This window comes from Toxorhynchites rutilus, chromosome 2 (assembly GCF_029784135.1).
Source record: "Toxorhynchites rutilus septentrionalis strain SRP chromosome 2, ASM2978413v1, whole genome shotgun sequence".
In the NCBI taxonomy this organism is placed as follows: domain Eukaryota; kingdom Metazoa; phylum Arthropoda; class Insecta; order Diptera; family Culicidae; genus Toxorhynchites; species Toxorhynchites rutilus.
In genome coordinates, this window is record NC_073745.1 from 304860534 (window position 1) to 304880677 (window position 20144).

At 38.5% G+C, this 20144-nt stretch overlaps 1 protein-coding gene across 28 annotated transcripts in view; it reads left to right on the top strand.

Annotated features, from left to right (window-relative positions):
- LOC129769127 (potassium channel subfamily T member 2) overlaps positions 1-20144 on the top strand; it is a 569383-nt gene that overhangs the window by 473618 nt on the left and 75621 nt on the right. For 27 of the 28 annotated variants that reach the window (XR_008741821.1, XM_055771198.1, XM_055771174.1 and 24 more), the window contains 5 exons: positions 975-1124; positions 1210-1409; positions 2210-2419; positions 12178-12393; positions 12478-12631. Coding sequence is in view for 27 of the 28 variants with exons in the window: in XM_055771198.1 (XP_055627173.1) it covers positions 975-1124; positions 1210-1409; positions 2210-2419; positions 12178-12393; positions 12478-12631 (930 nt within the window). In the remaining variant the exon portion in view is untranslated. The remainder of the gene's footprint in view (positions 1-974; positions 1125-1209; positions 1410-2209; positions 2420-12177; positions 12394-12477; positions 12632-20144) is intronic. The other variant, XM_055771191.1, reaches the window with a different exon arrangement.

Consider the following 20144-nt stretch of genomic DNA (forward strand, 5'->3'; position numbering starts at 1 on the left):
ACTGACCGCACAACTGGATATATCCATACTCGCGAACGCGTGCGCGTAATGAATCAGCTCTTTGTAATCTGATCCCTCGCTCGGTCAGTGGCACGGCAGCGCGCTCATATTGTCGCTTTACAGCTGGTGGAAGGAAAATTGAACGAACGCTAACAGCTGATTTCAGCTAGCGGCGAAACCCCCTAAAAACTTCACATGCCAAATTTGATTTCGTTTGCTTGATTAATTCTCGAGTAATGCAGAAAATTATGTTTTATTTGTATGGCAGATAAACCCCCCCCCCCCCCTAAGAGAGGGGGGAGGAGTATCTAACCATCGTAAAAACATTTATTGCATCCTTAAACCTTCGCATGCCAAATTTGGTTTCGTTTGCTTGATTAATTCTCGAGTAATTCAGAAATTTGTGTTACATTTGTATGGCATCCCCCCCTAAGAGAGGGGGTGGAGTGTCTAACCACCATAGAAACATTTATTGCACCCTAAAAGCTCCATATGCCTAATTTGGTTTCATTCGTTTGATTAATTCTCGAGTAATGCAGAACTTTGTGTTTCATTTGTATGGCAGCCATCATATGTACCAAGTTTCAATAAAATCGAAAAAGGTAGCATCAAAATTCGTTGTTTTTCGGCAGGTTTGGCGTAGAACTGCCCAAAACCAGTGTTGATTTATATGAAATGTTTAATTGTAATTGTTCTGTGGTGTAAATATATCATTATCCGCTGCAGAACTAAACGAATTATAAGGTTCCATAATCTCCACCCACTCGTACAAAGTGCCCTTGATCTCCGGAAGCCCAACATAACGAGAATAATTTAAATTATAGTTCAAATTTCGGTTCTGTGATTGTGGCTTTCAATTTTGGCTATCACTCCCATAAATACAACGCTAATTGTGCAAAGCGGCAGCGGCAGCCATTAGCGCATTTAACGATGATAAAACGTTATGATTATGCTAATCGGTACTGTTTGCACAGGGAAGGTCAACAGTCGGCGGAAGAGTGGCACCGGCTCTACGGAAAGTGCTCTGGAAACGAAATCTACCATATCGTGCTGGGGGACAGTCGGTTTTTCGGAGAGTACGAGGGAAAAAGCTTTACCTACGCTAGTTTTCATTCCCACAGAAAGTAAGTAGCGAATCATGTTTTCGTTGTGGCAGGTTAACCTTGCATAGCCAACCAATTTGTACCTTTTATTTTTTTCCGAAAACAGATATGGCGTTGCCTTAGTTGGTGTTCGACCCGCGGAGTTACCTGAGTTCTACGAGGATACGATTCTACTAAATCCTGGCCCCCGACATATCATGAAAAAAGACGACACGTGCTACTATATGAGCATCACGAAGGAGGAAAATTCCGCCTTCGTGGTGAACCAGAACCAAAACCAAAGCCCCGACCAGCCTCCCAAAGAAGGTACGTAAATTCTGCATAATGTGTTGTTTGTTATCTCTTTTCGGTGCTGTCTATCGATCCTTTTTTCTCCACAACATCCAACTTCACTTCATGTGTAAACTATCGGGTGTTGCTTTATACACACGGAAATATCCGACGAATGTTTTCCTTTTTTTTCCACCCCGTCGAGACGGGTTTTGCTTGAGTTGGAAGAAGAAACTCAATACCGAACAATAGCAGACACATCCCTCTGAACAATACCCCACCCTCCCCTCCTCACAACCATTGAACCAGTATTTTGTTGCGGCGTTGTTTTAGATTTTACCCTCCAGCGTGAAGCAAAGACTACCATAAAACCCACTGAATTCGATTTTCCATATATTTTTCCCCGGTCCGAAAACAGACGCACAGAATAACTCAGTATCTCTCTTCCTCCCGTATATAGAAAACTTGCTTTAAGTATGTTAACAGTCCATGAAAAGTAGGTTTTTGTTTTGTTTCACAGAGTGAAGTAACATGTACACGTCGTTATTGAATCAATGTGCATTTCATCCAACCGAGCAGAATTGATATACCTCCTCTTCTGTGTTTATCTCTAGAGATAATCGCTCTCGTTTAGAGAAGTTACGAACTCCAAGAAGTTGCTTCTTATTTTGCTTCGAAAAATTGGAACGGTAGTCAAAATTCGTTGAGCTTGTAAATATGTAACGTCCTTTTTTTCTGTACAGTACCCCGCAAACACCCACCACGAATGATCTCGTCGAATCAAAACAAAGCTCACCAGTTCGTATCAATCTGTTTCGTTATATTCTCATCATCAGTAACATCCAACATCATCATCAACAACAACAACAGTACGACCGCTAGTAACAATCCGCTCATGGCCCCAGTGCCTTCGGTCTGTGTACGTGTGCCTCATAGTCCGAGCTTGAACTCGGTCAACTCGGACAGTCCCGGGTCTCCGCGGAACACTAGCAAACCGCCCCTCGCGAGCATTGTCCTGGAAAGTGATGTCACGACACTGGCCGTGCGTGAGTGTGCCTTCCGACAGAAGCTGCATGGTTTCGAAACTTTTTGCACACAATTTAAAATTTTCCTTAAATTCAACCCCCAACTTTTAATATCTCTTGCTAACATTATATTTATATTTACCTACCTATATTTGCTTGAAAAAGTTTCGATTCTTCCCCTCAAAATCCCCCGTCAAGGTTTTGATTTAAATATTTTATAACATTTTTGATTAAAATACAAACTATGCTTGGTTCTGTTTTTGTAACATACAAGTTGATCAATATGTTTTGTCGTTCGATGAGAAACTAGAGATGGCCGAGCACTCACGAGCCGCTCATTTGAGCCTCCAAGTCAGATACTCCTACACCCTAACTAGCGTTGGTAGAAAACATTTCATCTTTGGCAGAAATGATGCCATTTCGTGTGCTGGAGAGTCAAATGCGCAAATAATCAGCCGTTTCGAAATCTAAAAATGGTTTGTATGTATGCGAGCAGACATCTCTTTCTGTTTTCTTTTCTCATTTCATTTGGGATTGTACCAATAAGAAATCCATACGACGTAAATGGGGATCGAACCAAGGCCGGCTGGAATGCAAAGCTATTTCACACGACCACGCTATCCATATAGCTGCCAGCGCTGTTATATTGAAGCGTGATAATATATCATGAAATGAACCTGGAAAGTGATTTCTAAGAGGATAAAGAATAAAATGAACGAGAATATATCTTTCTCTGTCTGGGCCGTGTATTTGGCAAACTACACGAAAAGCTTTCATATGCTTTCATTTAAATGTGTCTCCTGTTTCACTCGCTGATATTGGCTCTAGCATATATATTATACAAATGATATACATGTATTGGGGAGTAGAACATTTCTATTATTTTTCAGTTCATTTAATGTAATAAATCGGGATGCCATACTTGTGCTAAAAATTAACTTTGGGTGTAGTAACTATTAGTTCGTTTTCGTTGACTAATTTGCTAGCATATTCCAGTTTTGGCAAATAATTTACATTTTCCACCAAAAATACCGGTTCATTTTTGCAAACGGGACTATAGATCCGTGTGTTTACAAGCTAGAATATCTGAAAGTAGAGAATGTTCTGGGAAGCACGCTGAAAAAAATCGTACTTTAGTTTATGGTCTTACGACAGCCGTCGTCACCACGTCACCAAGTAATGGTGTGATCGGGTACTCCCTCGACATAGGCGAATCGAAAGTATAAGTGTCAATTTCAGTTCTATTATTTCAGAATTGTTGTATAAGGATGAGACATAGTGTCTACACCACGGAGAATAACTAAACAGCATTAATATAGAAAATGCAATTAATTTCATAACCCTGTGTTCCCGTAGTCGAGTGATCAGGAATCATACAATATCATGTCGGAGGTTCGGATCCGATTTTCGTTCTGGCCAAGGAAGTTCTCATCGAAGAAATTTAATCCGACTTATACTGTGGTACACAAAATACAAAAGTTTATCTATGAACAGATTTTTTAGTCATAAGTCGCTTCGCAGCGAGTTCACATCGCACCTAAATCTATTATTTCGATTATAGGATCATGGTGAGTGTCGTAATTATTTGCGTTCTAAATAATGTGTATAATGAAGAAACAAAACAATGCTCAAAATACTCACGGTCTCATGATGATTTGAGCCAAATTTCTCATGAAATCTTGCAACTGTCTTGTCTTTCAACAGATGACAATTGTATTGAGGCTAATTTCCAATTATTTATGTGGTGAAAAGGCTCAAAGAACAGTCGTAGTTTTAGTTCTCGAAAGCAGTAACATTTTCGGTGAAATGCTGTTTAACCCATTCCCGTACAACATCGAGTCTCACTCGTGGGTACTTGAATAACATAAGGCGCTAGAACGCTCTGCAGGCTAGTGAAACCACTTGATGTGTGACGTATTAAATAATACGGGAAGGGGTTAATCGAAAACTATTTTCCCACATCACACACACCCCGACACTGAGAACCATAGTCATATCAAAATGGTATCATAATAATAATGAAAGTTCGTTTGTTCGTATCACTTTTATCCGTCTTTTTCGACGTGATTTCACTAAATCCACTGCACGCTGTCTCATTATACTCATAATTCACGGGGACTCCAAAAAAATGTATGTTTTTCATTAAAAAAAACACTTAGTGAAAATTGCATTTTCACATGGATGTAGTAGGCAATCGAACATAAACACAAATACTGACGTCACGATTTGAGAAATATTCATGGCAATGCATTCTATGTCGCTCGAAACACCACCATCTTCATCACCTTTTTTCCAGGACATTGACACAGAAGCAAAACGGAGAGAGTAAAAAACTTTTTTTTACCTCTGATGCGTGCTTATTTGCAAAGTGTCTCTTACACTCTGTCCAACCAGGTGATGATCTGGCTGCTTTGTGCCATTGTAAAAAAATACAATGCTTCAACTTATATTCTAATGTATTGGTATTGGTGACTACCATACACTGCAGGATTTTCATATGTGTGTGTGCAAGCGCTGAGCGTAAACCAATGGTTTTGTATTTTTCAAGTGTCCAGTTTCTATAAGACCAGTTACATTTTTCTGTTGTTTTAGTTGTTTTGATTAATAAATCTGGAATATGCCAAGAAAAAAAGTGCTTACGGAGAGAAAAGAAAGACAAATCGATGCATTTCACCAAGAAAATGTTGGTATCGGAGAAATTTCTCGTCGGATTGGACGATCCCATCAAGTAGGGTAACACGGGGTGATTTGGTCATATGGGGTAATTTGAACCACCCCTTTTTCTCAAAAATTACGGCTCAACTTGGATTTTTTATAATGTAATTTCCTTCTATTGTTGAACCGTATGTAAAGTAAAAAAAACTTTGGTATAACTTCACAAGTAAAGGGAAACGACAGCATAAACACAGCAAGCACTTTGATGGTCAAAAAATTTGAGTGTTCCAATAGTGGTTTTAAGGTTTTTTTGGTCCTACAGGTTTGAGACTTTTCTTTGGTCTAATTCATTCCAGATGCCGCAGAATTACAAAAAGTGGATGGACAGACAACGTTACAAGAAGGAGTAGCTTGAAAGAGCAACGCAGGCCATCGAGAACGGATTTTCTTTGACCAAGCATCAAAAGTAAAAGATTCATGCAGAATTCGAGATGGTGTCTGAAATCTGGCCAAGACACCTGGTATCGATCCCAAAACATTGTTACTGATTGTAACATTATCCCAAAATACTTTACATAAACATAAGTATGTTTGTTTCGATGAAACACACACTGGACCAAATCACCCCGCATCAAATGTTAATGTCCAAAAATCATCTCTTTTATTTTATGATATATTTGGTAGATTGAAGCTTTGTATGATGATTAAACATTATTTATTGAGAGAAAACAAGTGTAGCTCAGTATACAATGTGACATTTTTTATTTAGACCGTATTGGTTTGGAAATATTAGGCGATTTGCTTAGGTGGTCCAAATTCCCCCCTTTGCCCCAAGTGCTCATTTATTTGACGAATTCTCAGGGATACGGTAAGAAAGAGAGAGCTCCACGTAAATCGAAGCTCTCTAGCCGGAATAAGCGGGAAATAGCTAAAACAGCTTCGAATACCTCAAAATCGCTTATGCAAATGAAGCAATATTTCAATTTAAATGTTACTCGGGTGACAATTCGCCAAGTTTTGGTAAAAAATCCTCACATAAAAAGGGGTTTAAAAGGATTAGGAGGAAGGAGGAACGAAAATCCCCTTGTTTTTTGTCCTAACTTTATTTTTCCGCGATTTCTGAGGCACTGAAACTTATTGTTTGAACGGCCTTCGTATATATGTCACCCAGTAACTGCTGTTCTCTCCTAACTGATGACTCGACGTGTTTGACAATACATGACGCAGGAAAACCCATTCCGCAGATTGTTAGATATTTCTGTATTGTGGGAAATTCGAAATCTCGAACCAGATGAAATCGCAGTCCAATCAATAATACTACATCGTCGCTTCAGAGGTAACGAAATGAACAATCCATTCTTCTTGGGATCTACGAGAAGGCTCCAAAAAGCCTGTTCCCGGTGACCTTCGTACCATGGGATTTTTTAGATGTAGGGCAGGACTACCGTGAAAGACGAATCCATATACCAAACGCAAACCGCAAGTCAAAATGTGTAGTGAAAAAAAGTGTGATGGGAATATACACTGCGTTTCACAACTATAGAACCACTCTTTTTTTCTGAGTTTCCAAAGATATGTAAGAAGTCGGTTGAATTGAAGTATATAGTGTAGAGTACAATAGCTATCTTCATTTAAAAGACTCGCCATTTCAACTTTATTGTTGTGTTCAGGCGCGAAACATTCAAAAAACTATAATTCCAGATGGAAAAATTCTCACTCCTTTACAAAATTAACGTCAATTCAACATGAATTACGATAAGTTTCTAATTCGTAGGTCATCTTGAGTTCTCAATCAGTTCAAATAACCCATTCGGGGTGCTTACGACCAAGCTGCGCAATGTTGAGTGGATATCTCGTTCTATGCAGAGGATGATGCTCGTTTAAGCTCTTCAATCACTCATACTGCTGGTAAGCTGCATCTGCTATTCGTCCGATTAGTCCTCATAAGTTGCTGACAGGATTTTGATTTGGTAAACAAGCTAACCAGTCCAGAATCAGAAGCCCCTATTCATTAAACCTTCCAGATTTTATGAATTGATACCAAATTACCCAATTATCACATTGTTTCTGTTGCAAAAACAGCCGTAAATGATTCTGAATGGTAAGCTATCTAAACCAGGCCTTTTTGAGAAAATACAACATGGCGCAGCTTGGTCGTAACCACCCCGAATGGGTTATTCGAACTGATTGAGAACTAAAGATGACCTACGAATTAGAAACTTATCGTAATTCATGTTAAATTGGCATTAATTTTGTAAAGGAGTGAGAGTTTTTCCATCTGGTTCTATAGTTAAGAAACACTGGATTTTCAGTTTTTTAAATGTTTCGAGCTTGAACACAACAATAAAGTTGAAATGGTCAGTCGTATGAATTTTTTTTTTTATTTATCTTCGCTTATTTTTCGTCGGCCTATTTCCGCCACTTTAGTGCCAATCACCGACATCAGGGAGGCGACTCCACCTGTTCCTACCTATCAGACTCAACAACTCATGAGCCGGGCCAACTTCTTTTACTTCCGCTCCGAAGGAAGACGTAACCAGAGATTTTTCGCCTCAGAAAATCCCAACGACGCCAGCTGGGATTGAACCCAGGCCGATCGGATTGTGAGGCTGTTACGCTAACCATACAACCACTGGCGCCGTCAGTCGTATGAATGAAGATAGTTATTGTACTCTCCACTATGTACTTCAATTCAACCGACTTCTGACATATCTCTGGAAACTCAGAAAAAAATAGTGGTTCTATAGTTGTGAAACGCAGTATATTAGAGAAAACTGAAACCCACTTTTTTGTTATTCTTTGCATTGAGTTCTATCATTAACTTTATTTTTTATTCCTTCCTTTTTTGTATATCCGAACAAACTACTACAGGTAAACTTCGATATAACGTACCCTCGTTATAACGTCACTCGATATAACGTACACATGATCGAAGTCCAAAAAAAATTTTTTTTCAATTTTTTTTTTCTGAAAGAACAATAAATTATCTGTATTTTGATACTAAAGCTTGTGTTGTAACATTAATCAATCCCGATATACTACTGTTTTGTGATTCCGGATTCTAAATGAATCAAACTTCAATCAATTGAACAAAGGGAAACATCATGAGAAAAGTTGGCTTCGTCTTCTTATTGGTTTTATTCATCAACCTTACTCAAACAGCAACACAATGAAGTAATATAAGCTACGTTTCAGAGTTCTTTATTATGCTTCGATATAACGTACATTTCGATACAACGTACAATTTTGAAAGCAAAATGTACGTTATATCGAAGTTACCCTGTACCAAAAAGGGCAATTGAGCCGCTCAAATGGGCTGTTTTATTCGATTAAACGCATGGATCTTAACTGAAATGAACCAATTAAGCCATCTCTAGTACTTCTTCCTTTTTAGCAATCATTCATGAATTCATTTCGGTACAACTAATATTCAATTTAACATTTTCGTCGCCCAACGTTTCTGAGTTTCTTGCGGGGTCCAACATGCGGATAAATTATTAAATGAAGATAAAACTTAGTTTGTAGACAACTTTTACACGATCTAGCAACAACAACAATCACACGTGTCAAAGTCACATTACAGTCAAAGCTCCCTATAATGACAATTTTTATAGCGACAAATCTCTCTTTAACGACATGCCCTTCAAAATCGCATAGAAATTCTTTTTTTTTTAAACGACACATTATCGCCTCTATTTACTGAAACATAACATTCTCTATTGCGACAATTTTCAATTTCACTCTACTCATGGCGTGTGTGTGTGTCAATGTCAGTGCCTAAGAACGTAAATGTTGTGTATTATAAGGTTTAATCAGCTTTGAACGAAATTTTCGGATACTTACAAAAACAGAAAATTAAAACCATAAAAGATAGGGAAAGCTTATTAAAACAAATTAATCGAAGAATTATTGTTCAAGAATCCCGTCCTAGAATAAAAATGTATTAAACTTGTAATAAAATGAATTCAAATGAATGTATTGTTTGCGCAATTGTTATATGGATAAAGCTTTTGATATCAAATTCAGTCAATAACTTGAAGTATCGTTTGTTGTTTAGATAACATTCCCTTTTATGCCGTGCGGCGAATGAGGTGAGATGGCTCAAGTCACTGCATTCCCGTAGGCGAATGGCGTGACTATAGTTTGTCACTAGGTGAGATTTTAAGTCGTGTCCTCATATGTTAACGTTGGGTATCAAAAAGAAGTTGAGAAGTAAGGTAGCTTCCACAATGAGGCGAGAAACTTTGCTATCTAACGTCACTCGCCGCGTGGAATAAGGGGGATTCACTGCCCAAAATGGGTTGTAATACACAAAAATCTTCAAGGCTAAAAATAAATTGGACATCATTCTATGGTTCGAAAATACAACCTCGTCTAATGAATTCAATGTGTCGCACAATGCGAATTCATTCATCATCAAAAATATGGACTAGAGTCGTGAAAATGGTAAGAATATTGGCTTCATTGATTTTCAATTGGTATATTTTGTCTGGTGATGAGATAAATAAAATCAATCATTTATTAAATCAGGGCCTGGCGGAACATTCAACATTGAAACTATAAGCCCACCCTAGCTAGCAGATGCTTTCCAGATTATCTATGCTGGTTTATTAAGAAAAAATCAATTAACAATTTGCTATTTTTTCTATCAAGAGAAAAATTTTCATCTGACGAATGAGCCGAATTTTATATTCTTGTTTAATGTTTTTTGTTTCAATAAGGTTAGACATAAATTACTTTTGTTTCTAATATAATTTGATTGTTTTGCGTGAGCTTGAGCGTTTCTCTCTTTAGAGCGACATCTAAGCTCTCTATAACGACAATCTTTTATAGCGACAATTCACTATAACGACGGTCCCTTGCGATGTCGCTATAGAGAGCATTCACTGTATATGGATTTCGCAAAAAAAATGCAGTACAAACCATCTGTACTATAAATTAATAAAAAGTATAGTATAAACATTATAATGATAGGGTTATGATTTTATGATTTTTCTACATATACATATATTTTTCCACATATACATCTATAGTTACATTTAGGTCACATTCTATTCAAAAATCCTATTCAATTTGAACGAGGAAAGTGTCACCCACATCTGGGTGACGGGGCGACGAACGTGTTAAAAAGTTACACGAGTTCGTAAAAAAATGCAGTGCTGTGTCTGAAAAAAAAAACGACGAACCTGATAGCGCCGTCTCTAATCGAACGACAAAACATATTGAACAACCTAATATCTCCGTTCGAACGAATAGACTAGATTCCGCCTTGGGTAAAATGAAATCTCCCCCAGCATCCGACAAACTGTCCAGAAAACAGTCACAGAAATGGCGCACCAAAGCTTTATGAGTCAAGCTGGAGCTGCGAATGAAATCCCTCATGTAGCTGGCACACTGCAAATATGAGATACCCCAGATAGCGTAGCTTAGTTGCGAGCCGTCCTCCATTTTTAGGTACCCGCCCCCCAAAAAACGCTTCGATAGATATTGTACATTTGTGCATGAGAAACGATAGCATTTTCGCTAGCATCTTCATTCATCAGTAGTAGTTATTAGATGTAGTCCACTAGATCCGTAATATTTCCTCCGAAACACTCGCGCGAACGGTCACTTCCAATCTCGTAGCCTATTTTGAGTTTCGAATGATAACGAACATCTCCCCCCTCGCACACCAAACACCACCACCACCACCACACCGATAGCAAATAGAATTTGTCACACCGTCACCAATTATTACTCAACCCACCACCACCCACATGTTGAACAAACGCGTGAATGTGTATATGTGTGTATGGGCGTGTTTGTGTGATTGTTGACTGCATCAAACAAATTTGTTCAAATACACGTTTTCAATTATTGTCAAACCCCCTTTTCGTCGACGGCAGCCGACAATCATCAATGACGCAAATGGCGAAACAACAAACAAATCGACAAAAACAATTAATGGACAGAAAACAATTTTACGGGATTCATTCCTATTCATTGGGGATTAAATTTGCATTCACCTCTGAGCTGAATGATTGGTGGCTTTTCCGGGTGTATTTTTTCACAAAAACGACAGCGACACATAAAAAACAAAAAAAAACAAAAATAAAACGGTCAACGACGAGTTCGCCGAAGCACGGTCGAGTAGCAATTTATCATTTTCCGCTCCAGTCCCAGTCCCGGGTGCAAGGGAGCGCGCGAATGACATCGGAAATGAAAATTGGAGCATTGATTATTTATTAATCACCATTATTCGGCGGCGAAAACTGTGGAAAAAATGGGTCAACCCTGCACGAAAGTAAATTAATTTAGCCTGTGCGTAATTGTAATATTTATGGATGTTTGCCCTTTGGATTTGGGTATGGGCTCTCTTTTTACTTTTTTTTTGGAACGATACCTGACCATACAATTTTCTATAAGCACGAAGAAAAAAGGATGATTTGAAAAATACTGTCGATTTCCACAAAACTAAATGTAATAATTACCTGAGGCTTGTTCGAACTCCACTGTCCCTAATTGAGCACAAGCTTGGATTCAATACATAGCTAAATACGCTTCAATTGAATACTATCAATATTCTTCTAAAATATTGGGTTTCTGAAATTAGTATCAGCAAGGGACAACAGATCTGAAAAACTGGTGAAGTCTCTCAACCCTGGCGATACAATGAACTATCTAATGGGAAATAAAATGACATTTTTTCAACCTTCCGTATTCAATGGCTTTCGTTCGCCACACACGAAATTCAATATTCTCAAATAATTAACTAATAGAGATAACTTGGTAAAGTGAATTGCGTACCTGCTGTCTACCACAGTATACAATCGTATACAAAAGTGTACAACGAAATACCTTTTGTTGGAAAATTTTCCACCGACAATTATAAGGCTGCCGTCGATGGAATTAATACTTAGCACACATACACACATACATTCACATGAACACGTGCCCTGCCTCTTGCAGAGCAGCACTTTTTATATTCCTCCCAGGCAACCAAACACACCACCACCCACAGTTAATGTGCGAGCTTGTGTAACTTAATTGGAAATATCAGAGATTATGGATGAAATTTCCACAGCCACCCCTCCTACGAGCACAAACACACACTCGCTCTAATTCACCACTCCCGCTAATTACAGCTACCTATAGCGAAAGTGCGACTCTCTCCGCGTCCAACACCAACGCCATCACCGTGTCGGACTCGAAGACGAACCTGAAGGAGGCATCGACCATGGCGACGGTCACCACCCAGTCCACCCTCGGACCGCCGGCCATCACGACGGCCAACCATCTGGAGATCCCCTCGAACAACAATCCGAACCTGCTCAGTCCGGATATTCTGAACCAGCGAAGAGGTAGGCGACCGAGAATGTGTGTGTGTGTGTGGTATTTAGTTCTGAACGTCTGATTTTTGTTTCCGTTTGTCCACCCACGAGTAGGAAGCAGACGGCCTTCGATTCTGCCGGTGCCCGACATGTTCACTTCGTCATCGTTCAGCATATCCGGCGAGGATGGGATCGACGGCGAGGACAACGAGAGTGATGACGAGCTGGATGATGATGTCCCGTGGAGGTCGCCATCGGAAAAGATTGCGTAAGTATTCCGAAGGGGTGCCGTAATGTGCGTGGTTTTCATCTGATGAACTTCATCGAGGGCTTTGGGAGAGTGGAGGGTTTGGAGCGGGATTAGAATAGATCACACTCATACACACGATTGGTGATGGATTCGTTAAATTGCGCTTATTTCAGTAGGTACTTATCACTAACCATCGCAATAGTTACTGGAAACTAGTCTTGCACCTGTTGTGTATACGTTAAAAGCGCATTTGTATATTGGAATCTGAAATGATATTCGTCTTCTGATGAAATTTTGATTGCTGAAAAAATTGAAGTGAAATGATATTTCGCTCGAAAATCGAGAAAAATCGACCATGGATTCAAGAAAAACGCGTTCAAAAATTCGTACAGCAATAAAATATGCAACTAGTAACCTTATACATTTGGCTGTGGTTTTCCAACGGAATCGAATATCGAAAAATTCTTCTAGGACAACATTCCCGAGGGCATAAGCTTCCCAAAATGCAACAAAAAAAACGATTTTTCGACTTTCCGGACCGGGATCCCCCCTTAAGCCTTTACGTTTCGATAAACGTTTACGATAAACAGCTTAGAAATCTTACCCCAGGAGCAAATCGCTTGTCAAACCCCCCGTTAACACCATCCTGACAATTTTTGATCAGATAATCTTTCGTTGCAGTTTCTTTCCTCTCGAATTCTTCAGTGTGATCAAGAGAATCACTACAGTGATAGACATTCGTTTAACCGCACTTGAAAAAAAATTTAAAACACTTACGAAACAACTAGGAATGTTATTTTTATCGGGATACTTATTTGCTGTAGTGATAGTATATTTAAGTCACTTTTATTGAAAGGACGTGCGTCACAATCACACACACACACACAAGGTGGCGTCGGTGGATATAAAAATTTAAACGTCGTTTTTCCCGAGACATACGTAAAGCCGCAGGGCATAAAAATCGAGTTTTCGCATAATCACCAAACCTTTATCTGTGCAAAGCTGAATCAGCTTATGCGACATCTACATTAGAGCTCAGAACCATAAAAGTGAGGGTGTTTGTTTATATTACGCACTGAAAAGCGCGATTCGGTCGTGATTATTTTCATTAATTTCTATTTGAAATCATTTTAGCCATTAAATGTCATCAGTAAATGGTAAGAAAATTATATTTTTGTCTATTTACAGTATAAACACGAGATTGGACCAAAGTCATAGTTAATTTTCGAAATGTTTATGTTTGATAGTGAATATAGGTTATGAGTACTAACTTCCGGACATTTTTCAGAAGTTCAAACTGTGAATAATGACGATGCAATCGGTGTCGTATCAAGTTAGTTTTTTTTATCCCTTTTGTTTATTTTAGGCTCATTAGCATTTTAGCTGTAACAGAGCCGAATTTTAATCGTGTACATGTTACATATTTATCATATCTATAATTAGCACATTACACAGTTGCAATTTTTCGGCGTAAGAGTATTCCCTTCTATACAGTGTTTGCCAAATGATCCACTCATTGAAAAAATCGCTTTCGTTCGTTCAAATATGATCTTTCAGGAAACATTTCCCCCAGCGGTATTCTATTATTGTTATGTGCTGCAAATCACGACACAAAAGAGAACGAGACAACTCTGCATCGGCTCGCACTTCATTGCACACCAGCATGCAAGCAAAGCTATCATATACGCTTTCAGTGCAGAAAGCTTATTTTCTTCTTTGCCTCTAACATATGCATACCGACCTCTCCATGCATCATGAAACAGCAGGATCATACGGACAACGCAAAGCGAAAGATTCATATTCAGCTAATGTAGCAGATCCTGATTTTTAAGTCTCAGAGAGTGCAAACTATATGATTATTTAGCTCGATAGAGGCTAAGGGAAGGGTAGTCAGATTATATTTTCCATTTTTAACGCCGCTATCCCTTGAAATGTGTATATTCATATAGACCGCATAGTTTTACTAGCAACACCGCTCCAGTGAGAAGCAAAAACTCTCGCGTTTTATATCTTTTCCCATTCGCTGCTCTCCGCAAATGGTGACGTAATGATGACGTAATTTTTCTTGTATCATTTATTGCTTTACATTTGTCTGTGCAGTGCGTTTCGCTATAGTAAAATGAGACGATATATGCGGTTCAAACTTGTATGCAGGCTTCGAAAATAGTGTGCCATGTTTGATACAACTCGAATATGCAAACAACAGTCTTCGTTCCTCTCTTAGTTTAATCACTAAATGTTACAAAAGTGATTGCTGACATTCATACAAGTATCTGAATGATCCTCTCATATTTGGTTATATGTTCGTGAGAGTTTACTTGCATGACACATTGTGTATCATTTGATTTTGATCGAAATCCAAACACTGCTTCTACACCATTGCAAATGGTACACATTTACACAGTAGCCATTTAGGCGTAAGAGTTTTCTATCTTGTTCTTCCATTATCCAGTTAAGACTGGACAGCGGAGACAGTCGTTGATCCATTGTTGAGTTATTTATAGAACAGCAGCCCGATGTTTCTTGCAGAGCAGAGCAGTTGTATGGATGCATCGATCTTATTTCGACCGTGGATCGATCTCCATCGCTGATGATTGTTGCGTGGACGTAGTTATTCTGTAACAACACAAAGATGGTCAATGGGGGCCTTGAGCTTTGAAACCCACGATCGATCGCTTACTAAGCGAACGCGCAACCAATGTGGCTACGGAGACCCCCATCAAGTTAGTTGATACCATTGATTATGCAGGGGCTTCCTTTCGATCGATACGAGAAGCATCTGCAATATTTGAAGCGCAACAAATGCTACCCATCATTTACCTAGTGAAAAAAAATTAAATTATAATATTTGTACCGAATCAATCGTCATATGTTATGAATGAAACAATGTAAAATGATGATTTTCTAACCTTTTCAGCGTATAAAGAATACTTGAATCCGGGAAATTTGCAGAAAATTTCTGATTTTGACGTGGGACTATGTCTAACCGGAATATATGGAGGGTAAAATGAAAACCTAAACACAGAACATGCAGGAAAAAATGAAAGATTTCGAATGCTTATAGCTCGAACATTTCGTACTGGATAGGAGAGATGTTTGCATCACTTGATAGGGAACATTTCTACGCATCTATAGCAACTAACAAAATGTTGTTTTTCATTAGATAAACAATTGAATAACTGTAAAATATTAGGCGTTATCTAAACGCCCTAACTGCATCGTTTTGAATGGCCCGATTTACGGTTTCCCTAACACAGCCATCAAAACCAAGCAGCCTTGGGGAAATCGGCATTGCAAATACATGAAAGTAGGGGGACTTTTGATCTCATCGAAAAATGTTCCCTAACACAGACTTTAAAACCAAGCAACGAAATCGGCATTGCAAACACACGAAAGAGCCTAGAGGCGAGTGAACTGAAAAGTTTAAACCCTCTTAAAGCCAAAAAGAAGAAAAAGAACACAGGAAAGTAAAAAAAAACAGGGAAACCTGGTGATTACGTCTAGCTATGCGAACAAATGTTCAATCGTTTCAATGAACATTTTTGGCAACCTGAGAAGATCGCTAGAAAGACCGAGGAAATTCTTTTAAACTCGCTAAAACTGACTATGTATTTCGATGTTCGTCACTTGTACTATCTTTCAAAATATTATTCAATCGCGACAACCGAGATTATTTTTAAAACCTAAGAAGGTCTTCAAGACACTGCTTCAACATTACTCAAATCGACAATATATTTTTCAACCTGGTCACCTAAGAAATTCCTATTAAAATGATAAGTTAACCGAAAGTACTCTACAATGACTCGAATCGGCGACTAATTATATGATTTTTGCGCCTAGTATTCTCTTGTATTCTCAAATCGCGACTCTAAAGATTATTAATATTAAACTACCTAAGAAGGTTACTGAAAAAACTCTATGATGGTTCGAATCGACGATATGTAAGGAGATCTTTCGCGTGTAGTATTCCTCTATTGTATTTCCTAAATGTTATGAATGGGCTACCTTAGAAGGTAAAAAAATCTCCTCAACAATAGTTCTAATCGGCGATATGATGTGTGTTTTCGCGCGTAGTACTATATCACATGGCACGACCACGAACGCCACCCCACGGTGAAAACGAACAAAGTGTATATAATCTTGCCTACAATTAACCTAATTAACCTCATCGTGATGCGACGCCCGTGATAGGTTTAGAGCGCGACGCTGGATGCTTATTAAAGAGCTACCTAAGATCTCTTTTAGGGTCGTAGAAGCACACATCTACATCAATATAAACGTTAACTACAGACAAATACATTACATTATCTAACAATGCGCCCAAAACCGTTCAATCGAAAAGAACAGAAAAACAGATAACAAAAATAGGTCACTAGTTAAAGAAAGTATATAAAAAAACCTGGCGATAAATTAGAGACCGCATATAGAACTCTTATTAAGCACAAATATCTACAATAAATTACGAACTTAAATTCCCACAGATTCAACATTGAATCATTCCACATACTCAACATTTACTCATACCGTTGGTATAAGTTACTCCACCATCTTTATGCGATTGATCGTGATATCGGTAAATCATGTTGCTAAAATTACCAACATTGCAGATTGCCTTTACAAATTCAATTAATTGAAAAAACACAAACCTGCTGTTCTTATCATATCCTAGAGTATTCTTCAGGGAAAAAGTACTATCATAGACTCGCTACAAATCAAGAGCACCTTCTCCAGACATTCCACTAAATTTATTCCGAAACCTTTTTGATTTTATCCGATAACAACTGAAACTACCGACGGAGACGTTTTGACTATTATCGGAATTGTAAATACTAACGCTAAAAACAGGGAAACCTGGTGATTACGTCTAGCTATGCGAACAAATGTTCATTGAAACGATTGAAACTTCTCAGGTCAAGAAAAAAAAATATAAGTACTACACACGATGAACAACGAAATGCATGACCGGTCCGATAAGAATGTATATATTCTTCAAATCTCATTTCGTCGAATAGTTAGGAGTTCGCGTTTTTAGAATCACATCACTTACCACAGTGAATCCTGATTTTTCTTAACCATTCCCATTAACAACTATCCCTTCCATGATAAACGCTAGGGAACCACGCTATAGAGGCGACCCTTCTGGCCTTCAGGCGACGAATATCATACATATCAACATTCAATCATTCCTCCCCTGGTGACTGTAAGGACGTAGCCGGCGTCGTTATTGACCATTTAAAGCTCGAATCACCGAGAATTGCACAACGAGAATGATTTGCTAGTTTCAAGAGTCATTCTGTGTTCTCTGTGCAATTTGGTTGGTTCAGGTCAAACACGGAGAGCAACTACGAATTGTACAGTCTACCCAAGCTCAAGCTCAAGCTCAATCACCAAAACTTTATCTGTGTGTTTTTAAAAAACACTTGGGAATGTTCATTTACAAGATAAATATTAGATGTGCATCGTAAGAAGTTGGTCAGATTAGTGATTTAGGTAAAATTTACAGGAATGGTGAAAGGCAGTCTTCCGAAAAACACTTACACATGTCCACGCGATGTGAAAATTCCATGTTTTTGTTTGAATTCGAACATGATTCTCGCTAGTGTTGAGTGTCTATCCCCAACACGAACAATGATACACAAACATAGACATGTGAAAACAAACACGATGTTTATAATTCAAGAACATCATGTACAAACATATCACCCGATGTCGCAGTATTCATTGCTTTCGTTTCGTTTCTTTTCATACACGGAAAGAAATTATTCATCCCAAAACATTTCTTCGTAGAATACTTTTTCACAGAAACGAACTTGAAATTTAGTTCGCATTTCAAAAATTGCACGAACTAAGAGGCTATAAGTTCATGCACCAAAATATATATTTTTATTAAGGCTCATATGGCGTCAGCCTAACGGGGCCGGGAGTTCAATGTTTTGACAATGTTTGCTTACAACTATGTTAGTAATATGTAACTGATTACTCGCGGTTGGCTCGAGGTTAGTATTACAAGTGTTCTCATAATTGGGATGTTGCAGTCTTCAGTGCTCTGTACGTGTGACCGACATGGGATACTTCCTATTGGGATGCAGCTGACCGTTAATCAGCAACGACCCCCTAGTCTGTACCTCATATCTAGCGTGGTGCGTCTTTTTCGACTCGAGGAATCCAGGATAGAATGATCACTAGCCGGCGCAATCATCAGCTCGTGTAGAGTTGTCATGAGCGGTACAACCTTTGGCTCTTGTTGAATCATCAGTAGACTGCACAACATTCGGCCCGTGTATCTGTAAATAGTGTGTGTATGTATTACCGCGACTAAGTAAAAGTTTATAGATCGTTCATGCACATTTTGCAAGTCTGATTAAATAATGCTTGGTTTCGTTCAAAGAAAACATTCTCTAAATAGAAAGAAGCTTTCTATTTTTTTTTTGCGTGCATGTTGGCAATTAAAGTCTGGGGAGCCGACTGCATAGCGGGCGACGTCGTACAAATGCTGACCAAAAAAATAAATACCCAAAAATTAGTTTTAGATGCAACCTTCAGCGGCACACAGCAGAGCCAGCAGAGAAATTTCAGCGGCTAAAACACACCATTAATTTCTCGATGTTATCACAAACTGAATGAAGGAAAAAACTAAAAGCTACACTTACACTGCACTACATATCCTATGTGTGCATGCGATTGCATCATCCTTTCTTCTCCTCTTCTCCGCTCGTTTTATAGCTCGGGTCGTGATCGTCGCGAACAAGCAGTATTGGACATTTGTATTCAAAGATCCAGCCAAAATTTTTGCCGTGGTCGAGTGGTTAGCGTCACGCCTAACATGTCACTGCTGAATAATTCAATTTTAGTACTTGTTCAAATATATAATAGCTAATAATAGCGAATGTTACATGAATTCAATATATAAATTGATGCGTGCACTAAATAATGATATCAAATGTGAAAAACTCTCATATCAATCGATGTTTATTTTGTTCAGAACAGAAAAAGAGGTTTATTTTATTTGCCCAATATTTTTGATGAAGCACCCATTGTCATGAAAGGAAAGCATTTTTTCCATGTCAACATACCAACACACCACGCGTTGAGTGGTGGTGGTGTGGTGTCCGATTCGCTTCTTCTACTCTACGCACTGCCGGTGCTTGGGGTGAAAATGCAAGAGAAACTGTACACCATGTTCGAACATCATGTGAAATTGGGATTAAACATCGTATGTCCAAACATACTACGAATATAAACATGTCACATTTTCAAACATAGGTACGAAAAAATCATGTTTGTACTCAAACATAAAACTGTGAACAGCAGCGTGGACATGTTTATTCCGGACGCAGTGTTTTTTGTGAAACATGGAAGACTGGTGAAAGGTATTCTATTGACGGAAGAGAGGCGGAAAATAATAAAGATATTCAGTGAACAAAAGATTTCTAATCGCTCGATCGGAACAAAAATTGGCATATCTTAGAAAGTGGTACGGAATTTCTTCAAATAGTGCCAGAAATATGAACACCAAAATTACTTTGGGTCT